The following is a 14,167-nucleotide window of genomic DNA, read 5'->3' as shown; positions in this document are numbered from 1 at the left end:
TAAGCCTGGGGTTCTAAGGTTGTTTTAAAAAAAAAAAAGTATCATGTTAAAACAGTATATCAAGGTCACATCTTTTTTTTTTTTTCCTTCTATTATTAACTGAGGAAAATGCTGAATCTCTCTGGCAGTTTGATGTAGTAGAAAGGACAGGAAGGGAATAAGCATTTATTAAAAATTTACAATGTATGTCCCAAGCACATACTTTACAAATATCTCCTTTAAAGTAGCCACATAAGACAATGGATAAATGATTGGGCCTGGAATCAGGAAGACCCATCTTCCTGAGTTCAAATTCAGCTCTATTCATTTATTAGCTGGATGACCCTGGGCCAGTCACTTAACTTTTCTTGCCTCAATTTCCTCATCTGTAAAATGAAGTGAAGAAGATGTCAAACCACTCCATTATCTTTGCCAAGAAAACCCCAAACGGGGTCCTGAAAAGTTGGTCATGACTGGAAATGACTGAATAACAACTGTGCCAGACACTGTCCTGAGTGCTTTACAAATAATATCTACTTAAAGAGCACTACTGTTAGTGTGTGTGTGTGTGTGTGTGTGTGTGTGTGTGTGTGTGTGTGTGTCTGGAGGGTTTCCTGGATTTGAATCTTAATAATAACAAAATATAGCTGTGTTTCCTTGAGCAAGTTATTTAAATTCTCTGAGATTCTTTTCACTCCTTGTAAAACAAAACTCATAGAAACTTGATCACTACTTCACAGGATTCTCATGAGAAAATTACTTCATGAATTTTAAAATTAATTATACCAATTAATCAACAATAATTTACCTACAGTAGGCCAGACCTGTCCTAGGCACAGGAGACAAAAATAAAAAAATGAAAAGGTTCCTCACTTTAGTTGCTGTTATTAAAGGTAGTTAGGTGGTGTGGAAGCATGGGAAAACCTCAGTTCAAATTTCACTTCAGACACTAGCTGTATGACCCTAGGCAAGTTACTTAATCTTCATCTGTAAAGTAATAGTGTTTACGAGAGGATTAAACAAACCATAAGGGTTATGTAAATACTAGTGATTTTTATGATTATTATTATTAGTCTGGAGCTTTGCATTCTTTTTTTTTTTTTTTTTTTAGTTTTTAGCTTTTAGTTTTTGCAAGGCAACGGGGTTAAGTGGCTTGCCCAAGGCCACACGACTAGGTAATTATTAAGTGTCTGAGGCTGGATTTGAAATCAGGTACTCCTGCCTCCAAGGCCAGTGCTCTATCCACTGCACCACCTAGCCACCCTGAGCTTCGCATTCTTTTACAAAAATTCTAGTCCTGCATGAACCTTTTTCAGGCTCTTAATACAGATATGATATAGAATTTTATTTAAAAATTTTAAATATTTAAATTTAAAGGGCTATAGAGATCATCTAGTTTAACTGCCAGGTTTTCCCCTTTGAATCATTTTATTTAAAAAAATCACTTTGCAAGAGGTGGTCAAGGAATTTTGTTTTGTTTAATGTAGGATCATAGATTTTTAAGAACTTCTAGTTCATTCTTCTCATTTAAAAGTTTTTTTTTTTTTAAGGACTGAAGTGATTTGCCCTAGCTAATAAGTGGCAGAGATGCATTTTAAACATAGTCCTCTGATTCAAGTCCAGGGAGCTTTTCACTACACCCTGCCCTCAGGAAGATTACATTTGGCTGAGGGAGCTTATATTCTACTAGCAAACATGTATATTTTCAAAGGTACTTCCTAAAAGAAGTAGGGTTTAAAGGGCAGGAAAAAGTTATGACACTATTAGAAAACTTTTCTTATTCCTTTCTGGAGAATGTACAGGATAGTGGGGCGGGGAGGGGAGGAACAGGGTAAGAGAGGTAAGACGATTGGGGGTCCCTGTGATGTGAATAGTATTTAAGAATAAACTTGGATCACTAACCAATTGAATCAGAAAAATAAGAAACAAGCCAGTTGAATCCCCATAATGAGAGTGAAAGCTATGTCACAAAATTGGATATGCTTCTATCAATTTGAAGGTTAAAATAGAATTCTGATCATAATTCAACAAGGATGTTTAAATCAGGGTTGGAACCTAAATTTCAATGAATTCTTTCACTCCTTTCTCCCATCCTTCCTCTCCTTCCTCATCTCATCACAAAGTAGTTTAGCAAAGTAAGAGAAAGTTTAGAATAGTTCCATTCTAGACTTATTTGCTGTTGGGCTTCTTGAGGTTCCAGGATTGGGGGAAATTGATTTTGGAGTCAAGGAATGACTTATTAGCAATACCATTCAAAATTAGGTTGCAAAACTGTATTTCAAGAAGGAAGTTTTTGTTATTAATTAATTTTACCTGTATCAACTTTGTAAATGCTCTTGTCTAGATCTGGATGAGATATGTATATGTTCATAGTTATTTATATATGAAACAGAATTGACTAAATTGTTAACAAATTGGTGAAAGAAGATTGGAATGTTTTTTGTGAATTTCTGGCTACTGTCTTAACTGTTTTCCTTCACTTAAAGTATCCCAGGTCCAATATACAAGCTTGTGCAATTTCAAAGTGGCATAGTGGAGAAACCATTAATCTAAGAACTAGTTGGGTAAGGGTTTACCCGTGAAACCCCAGGCAAGTCCCTCAACTTTTGTGAGCTCTGCAGCTTCAAGGCTGTGAGTGTCTGCAGTTGTAAAAAGGGACAGGTTGGAATAGGTCATCTCTAAGGTTCCTTCCACTTCAGGAATTCTCTGCATTACTGCTATAGTGAGTCAATGGATGTATTTATTTAATTTTGCAGAAGATTACTGTTAGTACTGAGTTGTAAAATCTGCTAAATTGGGACAATGTCCACCCTGATTGGTATTTTCTCCATACAATCCAATCTGGTACCTGGGGTCTCTTGGACAGTTGTTAAACATAATTCAAAATTCATAAGGAACAAGAAAATTAGCTCTTCGAAGAAACTGGATTTAAAAGCATTTTTAGGGAGAGAAGTAAGCACCATGTCTATGTCCAGTATTCTAATAGTTACTGGGCTTCCTATAGAGAAACAATGAAGAGCAATTGGGTCCTAGAGATATCCAGACTGGAGCAGATTAGCTGAATTCCAGATCTAACATTTCCCTAAGAGTCAAATATTCTCCCACACAGTTCCCTTATTTTGAGAGCTAGGGCTAGGAAAAGAAGTCAAGCAGCTAGTTAAAAGATATAGAAATACCTTTAAGAGTAGGCACTACCAACCTGATCTCTGCTCTCTCATTTTTTTAAGAGAGACTTGACCTTAGTAGGAGCTCATGGACCTGACTGCTGGCCAGTTGGTTTCTGCACCAGGCTGATAAGCCACAGGGACTCATCGAGAACACTTTTTCTTAAATATGTTATTTAGCGTCTCTTCTGCCCTGGCTGTGGATGTCTGTACGAAAGGGACAGGGTCTTAAAGAAATCAGCAAGGCATCCAGGAGTCACTAATTAGGCATCAATTTACATCAGTTCCCTCACTCTAGTGGGTTTGGAAGCAAGAGAACTGGAGGGGCTGACTAGGTCAGTGTGAGAATCTTCTGGCCGAGGGGGTTCTTCTCTCTGTGGGTTACAGCCTTCTCCATTGCCCTAATTGAATTAGATCTATTCGGGACCAGCTGCTGACTCTCCTGTTTCCCAATTCTCACTGCCATAGCCAATTACCTCTGTGACTCATTTGTGGAACTCTTTCCCCGTTTCTCACCTCACTTGCCAAGAGCCTGCCCCTCTGCATTCTACCACTCGGCAGGGAGGATGAGCCAGCTGCTCTCCCATGCTACCTCAGTCCACATGGAGGAAGCAAGCCCAATCTGTCTGGCAGCTCCCTGGCCTCTGCAATGGGAGGTCTTAGTTCCTGCCAGCTCCTTGTCTGGGGATCCATGGACCGGGCTGTCAGCTCAGGCTCTTTCTTCCAACTCTTAATTCTCTCTTTAAGGCACTACTTGACTAATCAGCTTAGATGCCCAAGACTGGAGCAGGAATGATGACAGAATGACATGTATCAATGTGATTCTCTCAACATAAAGATGGGAACCTTGCTATCACAAATGTCTGTCGATTGATCACACATCACCAAGAGAAACACAAGGTCAATCAGTTGACAAGCACTTTAGGAATGGAAAGCTCTTCTATCTTTGAGACAACTGCATCTGCTTCAACTGACCTCATCTTCCTCTCTCCCTTATGGTTTGCTGAAGGTTCCTAGCTTATGATATGGATACTTGCCACAGTCGTCATCCATATGACTTCACAATTATTATCTCAAGAGCATTCCCACACCCTTGAGATGCCTGTTTGGTTTCTCAAAGAATAATGGAGATTTTATCAAGCATCCAGTTATAGAACTTCAGAACTGGAAGGTATCATCATGGTCACCAGATCCAATATACACCCGAACAAGAATCCCTTCTGTCTTGTACCTAACATGTGACTAATTTTTTGCTTGAAGACTCCTTTTTAAGGAGGGGGAAACCTACCTTTGGAGAAGGCAGGTTGTTCTGCTGCTTTGCTTGTTAAGTAGTGTTTTACAAATCTAAATCTGCCCTTTGCAGTGACTAGTCACTATTCCTAGTTCTGCTTTTTGGGGAACATGTCCAATTCATCTTCCAAATGGTAGCCTTCTAAAGTTACCATATCTTTTATAACTCCTCTTCTATGTAATTGAAACATCTTGAATTCTTTATTAATTAGTTACTCAAATTGAATTCAAAATTGACCATTTTGGCTACTATGAGCTGGGGTACTCTCTAATTTCTAAATGTCTTTCTTAATTTATGGAATCCAAATATGAACATGCTACTCTAGATGTGGCCTGAGCAGGACAGTGGACAGTGGACTGATCACCTTCCTGGTCTTGAAGGCATTTGCTTTCCTTTTTCCACATTACATAATGATTTTTACTAGACTTGCAATGCACTAAAACTTTTTTTTTCAGTCAAATTGCTATCTATCTATGACTCCATTATTTTATCCTTGGGAAACTGAGGTTTTGAGTCCTAGTGTTACAAAGGAGTTACAAGTGAATTCTGTTCTTCTTCTTTCCAGATAGGATATTTCGTATATAATTTTATGCCACTCACTGACATTCTGTTGTTGTCCCATTATACTATCCATAAATATTATGATTCAACTAAAGGTAAAAGTATGTTCACTGCTTAGGCTCAGAATTCCTTCTCTCTTTGTTCAAAACTGAGACCTATTTTCTCCCAAGTGGACCAAAAACTCCTAGAGAGAAAGGATTATTTTGTTATTGTCTCCATATCTCCAGCATCTAGTGGAACCTGGCATAAAGTAGGTAATTAATAATTGCTTGCATTTCATTGTAACCTGTTGCAGATAGGTTCTCAATTATTGCACCCTTCTGGGAGTTTCTGGCATCGAAAGATGCCACAATCTCAAGGATTAGTGGTCTATTTGTTTAAAGGGCTTATTACAGGAGCTTAGAGCAATTTTGACAGATGAAAGTAAGTCAATTATAGCTAGAAATAACTCTGTTTTCCCAGAGTCCTTTGCCCCCTGCCTAGTTCCCTTTCAAGGGTGTTTTTCCTCTTTACCTGCAGGCTACTCTTCTTTCTCACTAATCCTTTCTGACCCATAACAAGACATTTAAGTTAAGTTGCCTCCCAGGGGGAAGGATTATTATTAAGTACATGAAGCTTAAGAACTGTCCTTTTGGGTTAGACTAACCAAACTAACAGCTCTGTCCCTGAAGGCTGCACAATGAAGGATTTGAGAGAGGGCATTGTTGTCCTCTTTGATATGAACAACAGTTATTTAAGGATGGACCTCAGACTTCCTTAGTTACTATTAGTAGCTTAGTAGAAATCTGCTATGATTGAAATCTTTTTTGAATTTATTTACTTATTCTATGCAGAGAGGCAACAGGATGTTGTGGACAGAATACTGGACTTGTAATCAGGAAGACCTTGATGAAGTTCTGCCTCAGATATTTATTTACTGTGTGACCCTAGTTAAGTCAGTTAACCTTGCTCAGACTCTGTTTTCTTACCCATAAAATGGGAAATAATAATAGCTTCTCCTACTTATTGAGATCAAATGAAATACCTTGTATAATTCTTTTTTTCAAATCTAAAAGTATAACATTATTGTGAACCACTGTCATTATTTCATGACAGATGGATGCTACAGGTTCACTAGCTCCTGTAATGAAGTGTGCTGTTCATAGACCTAGGTCATGAGTGATATCTATAACTCATCATCATGAGTAAATTAGGGAATCTAAGAGTTTCTCTCTGACTAGTTACATAAATTCCTTTTCATTTTGGATCCAAATGAAGGGCTATATAATATAATATTTTTGGGCAAGCATGGAAGCCACAATATATTATCTGGTCTACTTTCTTTTTAGGCCTCCTAGGGATCTTGACCTTCCATATGTTCTTTTTTTTTCTTTTTTTGAGGCAATGGGGTTAGTTAAGTGACTTGCCCAAGGTCATACAGCTATTAAGATCAGAGCTCAGGTCCTCTTGACTCCAGGGTCAGTATTCTATTCACTGCACTACCTAATGTCCCCTCCCATTTGTTCTAAATGGCAAGACAGTTCAGGAACTGCGCACGTGCTGTGGAGTTGGGGAATGTGGAATATTCACTATTGAAATCTGAGTCTCTCCATGGAGACTGCCCTAGGTGGCGTGATATACCAGTGCAAGTGCCAGGCTGATGGATGCCATAATACATTAAGGGGTGGAGAGAATCAATAGACTGTGATGTGAATGCTGTGTGAGTGTCAACTTATTTGGCTAGGGCTGGTGAAGAACCAACAGATGGTAGTGATTTATTATCACCACTGACTCAGGATGGATGAGGGTCAGGGGAGCACTCAGGATGAATGAGGGTCAGAGGAGCACTACAGAGTCTTCTGGTTACCCCCAACATCCTTTTCTCAATTCACTGATACACTCATTTTCCCAGGAAGAAAGCTCCTGAAAGGAAGATATTATCACTAATTACTTAATCTAAAAGTCTCAGCATTTCCCTTTATGTTATCTAATTAAAGAATTCCCTGTCCCTCTTTTCAGAGATGATACAGCATGTGGACAAGAAGCCCCGGTTTGATTAGTAGTAGATAAAAAGGTCATTTGTCCAGCCCACATCATCATATCCTAGAATTCTTACCCTCGGACAGCGTGTAGCAGGCGCAATGAAGGGTAGGCTGTGCGCACATTGACATGGTGCTTCAAGATGAGCTCATTCACCCACTCTACCCTTTCCTTGCCACCCTTGGCCATGAAAGCTGGAATCCACAGGATACTGCCATTGAGGCTGTGCAGGCGTTGAAGAAGCTTTTCCCTCCAGGTCTCATTTACCAAGTCCTCGAAGGCCCTCTGGATGACAGAGGGGTTCATGGTCACCAGGTCTGTCTTGACCCCCACATCCTGGGCATACTCCTGGACAGGTGCCAAGTTACATCTGAAAGGAGAAAATTGAGCATAATACCTTCTGGAAAGTAAGTAGGACCTCTATAATTTTCCCCTTTCTTTCTCCCTACCTATTTCAGTGTTTGTTACCTAGCAAACATTTATTTATTTTTTCTTGATTTTATTCATTCATTCTCTCTATTCAAAGTCATCCATTCAACATATATTTATTATGTGCCTATAATGTGTGTATAGCACTAGGTACAAGAATATGAGGTCTCTGACCTCAAAGCTTTCACTCTAGAAGGGGAAGATGATAGGTACACAGATACATATACAAATTAGAATACAAAAGCACAAGAGGAGTATACAACACTATAAGGAGGAAGAAATCATTATAGGAGGAAGAAATCATTTCCAGCACAAATCAAATGAAACTTGTATGCCATTTCCATAATTTAATTCAAAAATTCAGGCTGGCACTCTACTGGGTGTCAATGAGGTTGACATTTAGAGGACATTTCACCATAACCCAGGTCAGCTTTCTAGGATTGCTTACCCCAGAATCTAGTTCCAGTAGGTACCTTATAGGGCTATCCACTGACCTTTTATACTATAGGTTTGTGCTTAACTATTCCTCTCCCTTTTTCCCTCCCTTTTTAGCCAAGTAAGTATGAATCAGATAATGGTTATTATTCAACAAGTGTTCTATTAGTGGGTAGCCATGACTGAGGTATATCATTTACCACTCTCAGTTGGCATTAAGGCTTTATAGTTTATGGTGGAAAAGTTCTTCTTAAGAAGAAAACTATTGGGGAAATCAAAATGTGTAGTCAGTGATTAGAGATTTGAAAAAACTATCATTTCTGTGGTTTTTCTCCTTCCTGAATTCTTTTTATTTTCTCCCCTCCCCCAAATTACTATAGAATAATTGAAGAAAAATTATAAAAAAATCCCCCCCGGGGTTCTCTTTCTTAGAATTTCATGTCTTTTAGATAATAAATCAATGGGCATCTATTAAGTACTTATGCAGCAGGCATTGTATAAAGTGTTGGAGATACAAAGAAAGGTAAAGACATGCTCCCTGTCCTTAAGATACTCCCATTCTAATAGGGGAAATAATTTGCAAACAGCTATGTTCAAATGCACTATATAGAGGGAAAATTGGAGGTAATCCCAAAGTGAAGGAAGTATCAATGGGAGAGACCATGAAGAGCCCCCTGTAGAAGGTGGGGTTTAAGGTGGGAAGTCAGGGAAATGAGAAGCCAGAGCAGATGAGGGAGAACATTCCAGGGATGGGAGCTAGCTAATGAAAAAACATGGAGTCTAGAAAAGGAGCATCTTGTTCAAGGAAAAGCAAGGAGATCAGTGCTGCGGGGGCATGGAGTATGAGGAAAGAAGTAAAGTATAAGACTGGAAAAGGCAGGCAAGGTAAGGTTGTGAAGGCTTTGAAAGTCAAACAGATCTGATGTGGTAGAATGCTCATTCTATGCCACCAAGAATTCTTGTCATGTGTAGGAGGGGCTAGTGAATGTGTACCTGTAAGATGGATTGGACTTCCAAGAGCCTCCTGTAAGCCCTTAAGCCTTGGGATGATTATAGGACCCTAAATCTTCCCTGAGAGTATGAGTGCACTTTAGAGATAGTTTCTAGGTCCCTGATGCAGTATACACTCTCATTGTCCACTGTGACTAGATTTTAGTCTAGTTTGGGATGATGGCAGAGATCCTACACCCCATGGACTCTGAGGACAATCCAACTTATCAAAAACTTCAATTGCTTGGTGGGTTGGGGAAAGAAGAAAGGGTACAACTGATCTAGTCTTCTTCCTTAAACTAGGCCTCCCATGATAATTCCTGACTTTTATAAGAATTCAAGAAGAATCAGTGATTTTTCTTGGGGAACTTCCTCCACCAGCACAGATCCCTGCTAACCTGGTTAATAGATAGGGAGATCTAGGGAGTTATTGAAAAGACAGTGAGGTTTCTAGTTGCCCAGTGTCAGAGGCAAGATCCGAACCCATGTCTTTATCACATTTGATTCACCATGCCAGATTACTTCTTTACTATATAGGCTGGGGAAAATGCTACCCCCCTTTTAACTTGATTCTTTGCCTTTATTTTTTGGAGATGAAGCTATCTACTTCATTAAAAGAACATACATGCTCTTGAGTGTACATGTAGGGAGAGGAGAGAAGAAGGATGTTAAGATAATTAAGATATATTAAGATAATTATGTGTATTAGGAATAAGCTTGTAGGATATGAACTAGAACTTTTATTGTATTTTCCTATAAAAGGAGTGAACCTGTCTATTTTAATCCATTCTTGATTCACTGAGGATCTTTGGGGAATAATTGGTTGGCATGAGCGTTTGTAAAGTGGACTTTTGTGGGAGGAGTCATTCTGTATTGGCATAAAAAGAAAAACTTTTATTGCAGATGCCCTTCTTTCCCTTACCCCCCTTTTTATCTTATTGCCACTTTCTTTTTTGGAAGAAACAAGAGAGCATCAAAACTAACAGAGGACACACGCCCTGTGGGAAGGAGACCTCTTCAGTTTAGAAATTGCAATTATTCCACACTAGAAATTACTCCGGTGGAAGCTCTTGTGGCTTGAGAGGTCAGTCATTGAACCATGGTCTCCTGGATAAAAGTGGAGGGGATATCATGTTCAATGTTGAATTCCAAAAGCCAACCTTCTAACAAAAGAAAGGGTGAGAGTTCCTGGGAAGTAAGCATATGTCTACCCTCTGGAAGATGGAAGATCAGCAAGGGATCAAAACCATGACATAGATGAAGACTAACCAATGAATTTTTTCCATTGCTAATATTGTGAGTTCTTCAGATAGCATAGATGCAATGGGAATTGGGTTAGCCACTATAGCACCATCATGTTCATTTCCTTCTGGGACAATCATCCCCCAGGATAGTACCATAAGGCTAGATTCCTGTATAGGCCCCTGGAATGATAAGGGATTCACCAGAATGTTGGGGGAATTGTTTCCCCAGGAACCCCAAGTTCATTTCCCTCCTGAGGAGAATCTAAACCACAGGGTGGTGCTATGAGTCTGAAAATTGAGGAGCCCTGGGGAATGGTTTGACTCATTGTAGAGGGAAGATGATTGTATTGTATTTCAAATGGGCTACTTTGGGTTTTATGTGTTTCTTGCATTTTCTATTAGGTGGGAAAAAGAAATCTGTCCTGTACTTGATATGTACATTGTTACCTTGAGTGCTTGTATGGGAGTTCGGGCACTTTTTTCTCATATCTGATGGAGTCCTAGATAGGAATTTTCTTTGAAGAGTTTCTCATATTAAAATCCGGGTGTGATATATGAGCAAAAGAATGTTTCTAAGAATGAAATCAGTCCATACAAGCCTGGGGATGGGAATGAGGGGATGTAGGTTACAGATTATATTAGAATTTGTAAAACCTAGGAATTTGCCCAGTATCTTCTTTATATTGGAATGAAGTAGGTAATTCTACAATAATTTTGTATGTGTGTCTGCATGTATCTGTATAGAATCTTTGATTTCTAATAATTCAGAAATTGTATCTTCATAAAACTTAATGCTTATCATAATTCCAAAAAGAATTATAATCATAAAGGGTATACACCATGAATGTGAAAATGTAGTCATTTTTTGTTTTTCAGGATGATGAAATGTTAGCCACTTAACCCCATGGAAAGAGATGGATTTTTTTTTCCTTGGTCTCATTTCATATCTTGTATACAGTAACATAATTTCCTCACTCATCACACCCAAGGTGACAAGAGGCTAAGATAATTGGATCCCAGATTTGTATTTTCAGTTCTGTTCTCTCCCTTGAAGTTCAGAGGCGTATTGTCAACTGTCTTCAGGACATTTCTCCCCTGGTTATTCCCTGCCATGTGCACAAGGAGTTTATTTATTTCCTATTAAAATCTGTTTGTCTTTCAAATTTCATAAGTTTTGTCATTGGTGCTGCCACTCACTCAGACTTGCATTCCAAAGCCTGATGTTATATTTGATTCTTCTCCTTATCTTATTTCTCATATCCAGTCAATTATCAAATTTTGTTTATTTTACTGTCAAAATGTCTTTCTTTTTCCTTCTATTCTCAATTCCCACTGCTATTTCCTACTCCACTCTCATACCACCCACCTGAAATATTACAATAGCCTTTTAATGGCTCTTCCCACTTATACTCTTTCCTTCCAATCTTTCCTGCAAAATGCCTTCTTCACTTGCCTTAATCACATATTTAATTACTTTGCTCAAAACTCTTCAATACTCCCTATTGCTTATCAAGTAAAAGTCAAACTCTTCTGGTTGGCATTCAAGGCCTTCCACTTCCTTCCATTTCAGCTTGCTTTGTGTGATTCAACAAAAGAGCCAACTTCAATCTTTTTCTTTTCCCTATATATATATTATGTGCTTCCCTACCTCTGCCCCCTTGTTTTCATTTTTTACTTAAGACTTGTTATACTTTCCCCACATTCTCCAACCCCCTGACTATTCCATTTATAAATTTACAGGATCAAAGCTTTAGAGTTGAAAGGAATTTTGGAGGTCATCTAGTCCACCCCCCCACCCCAATATTACAGATGAGGAAAATGAGAGCCAGAAGGTTTAAATGACTTGGCCAAGGACACAAATGGTGGAAATAATGGGGTTAAGTGACTTGCCCAAGGTCACTCAGCTAAGCAAGTGTTAAGCATCTGAGATTAGATTTGAACTCAGGTTCTCCTGTCTCCAGGGCTGATGCTCTAGCCAATGTGTTGCTAGCTGCCCCTAAATCTAGTTTTCTTTCCTTTAAACTATACTAACCTAATTTAATGGAATTCAACTCAAAAGATATTTATTATCTACTGAGCTAAGAAGCAAAAAGCATAGATGAAAAAAAATAACAATCATAATAATGATAGCTTGCATTTATATAGTGCTTTATGGTCTACAAAATGCTTTATAAATATTTCATTGAGATAAATTTTAAAAATTATACCTGCTCTCCATGGGGCATATAGTCTATTGTAGAATTGGAAGTAAATGGAAATACATCCATATTATACATACCCTATACATACATAAATGGAAAGTAACCTCAGAGGGAAAGAACTAATAATGATGATAATGATGAAGATGAAGATGATGATGATATAGGCAACATTTTCATAGGACCTACTATACACCAGTCAAAGTGCTATGCAAAGTACTTTCTAATTATTATCTCAATTTTTTTATACCCTTCTTATGCCAATGACTGCTTTCGTACTCTTCTAATTATTTCATGTCATATCTCCTTACTGGAGAAGCTAAGTGGTGTAGTGGATAGAATTTGACCTTAGATACTTACTAGCTGTTTGAGCTTAAGCCTTAACTTAAGTCTTTTTTTTTTGCCTCAGTTTTTATATCTGTAGAATCTGGAGAAGGAAATGGCAAACCACTTCAATATCTTTTTTTTTTAAGTTTTTTTTTTGCAAGGCAGTGGGTTTAAGTGGCTAGGTCATTATTAAGTGTCTGAGGTCGGATTTGAACTCAGGTACTCCTGACTCCAGTGCTCTATCCACTGCACCACCTGGCCACTCCCACTTTAATATCATTGCCAATATCTTTGCCAAATGGGATTATAAAGAGTCAGATATAAGTGAAAATGACTAAACAACAAAAATCATCCTACTGTTTTGGTAAGTTCCATTGGGGTAGGGACCTTATTTTATTTCACCTAGCTAGCAACTATCACTGTACTACCCATGCAGTAAACATTTAATACTTGTTTGTTGAATTAAATTCAATTGAGCTGAAGAAGGAAAAAAGAGGAGCAGAGACATCAATTTATATGGAGTTTGTGCTTTGAACTTGCTTGGAACCACTGGCCTTCTCAAACTCCATGGGTTATATTTTCAAGCTCAATTAAATGTATCCAATTAAGGAATCATCTCTTACATAAGGCATTTGATATTAAATGCTGACCTCTCTTTACTACCATGTTCCAACTCTCAGAAGAATAGGTGTTTTTCTCTGAACTGAAAATTGAATGGGGGGAATTGTTTAGCATTTTTAGAAGGAATTGTGTCTATTCCAGCTAAAAATCTATGATCCTATGAACATAGATTCTTTAATACCAAAAAGATGTATGTATTCCAAGGTCCCACATGTATTCCTAAATAATTATAGTTTCACTTTCTGCACTGGAAAAATTCTGGAAATAGAGACCTTTCACATCTCTTGGGGAAGGGCAGAATAAAATAAAGAGTAAGAATGTACAGAATTAGAACTGTACCAAAAAGAATGACAAATTTGAGGAACGAGAGAAATGTGGGAAGACTTATATAAACTGATGCAGAGGGAAATAATTAGAACGAGAAGATAAGCAATGACTATACTAACATTAATGAGGACAAAACCAAAAGATAATGGAACATGGTTCAAATGCACGATCCATCTTGGATCCTAGAGAATGAAACTTTCTTTCAGCAGAAAGGCAGTCAATCAGTGTGAAAATATGATATATTTGTCTACCAGTTACTTTATCAATAGGTTTGCTTATCTTTTTTCTAATTCTAAGGTTGGATATAAAAATAAAACTACATTAATAAGATATTTTAAAAACACTCAAATATAGACATGATTTATGAATGAATGAGCTGGGACTACATCTATGATTTCATTGGTATAGGAGATTCTCTCTTCAATACAGGTTAGTACCTGTTTTGCAAATTAAAGAATTGTTGCAATGATTTGGAAGTGGTTAGGGATAGGGAAGGAAACAAGTGGGGTTGGAGGAACTGGAATATTGAATGACTTGCCCAAGATAATAGCCATTATGTCTGAGTTTCTCTACTCTGTGTCA

At 38.0% G+C, this 14,167-nt stretch overlaps 1 protein-coding gene across 1 annotated transcript in view; it reads right to left on the bottom strand.

The window, feature by feature from the left end:
• The window catches only part of ST8SIA2 (ST8 alpha-N-acetyl-neuraminide alpha-2,8-sialyltransferase 2), a 104,390-nt gene that overhangs the window by 25,814 nt on the left and 64,409 nt on the right, over window positions 1-14,167 (bottom strand). Inside the window, exon 5 of the mRNA XM_074234151.1 lies at window positions 7,091-7,384. Coding sequence (XP_074090252.1) covers window positions 7,091-7,384 — 294 coding nt within the window. The remainder of the gene's footprint in view (window positions 1-7,090; window positions 7,385-14,167) is intronic.

Source organism: Macrotis lagotis, chromosome 4 (assembly GCF_037893015.1).
Source record: "Macrotis lagotis isolate mMagLag1 chromosome 4, bilby.v1.9.chrom.fasta, whole genome shotgun sequence".
NCBI classification, from domain to species: Eukaryota; Metazoa; Chordata; class Mammalia; order Peramelemorphia; family Peramelidae; genus Macrotis; species Macrotis lagotis.
This window is presented reverse-complemented; position numbering and strand designations above follow the sequence as displayed.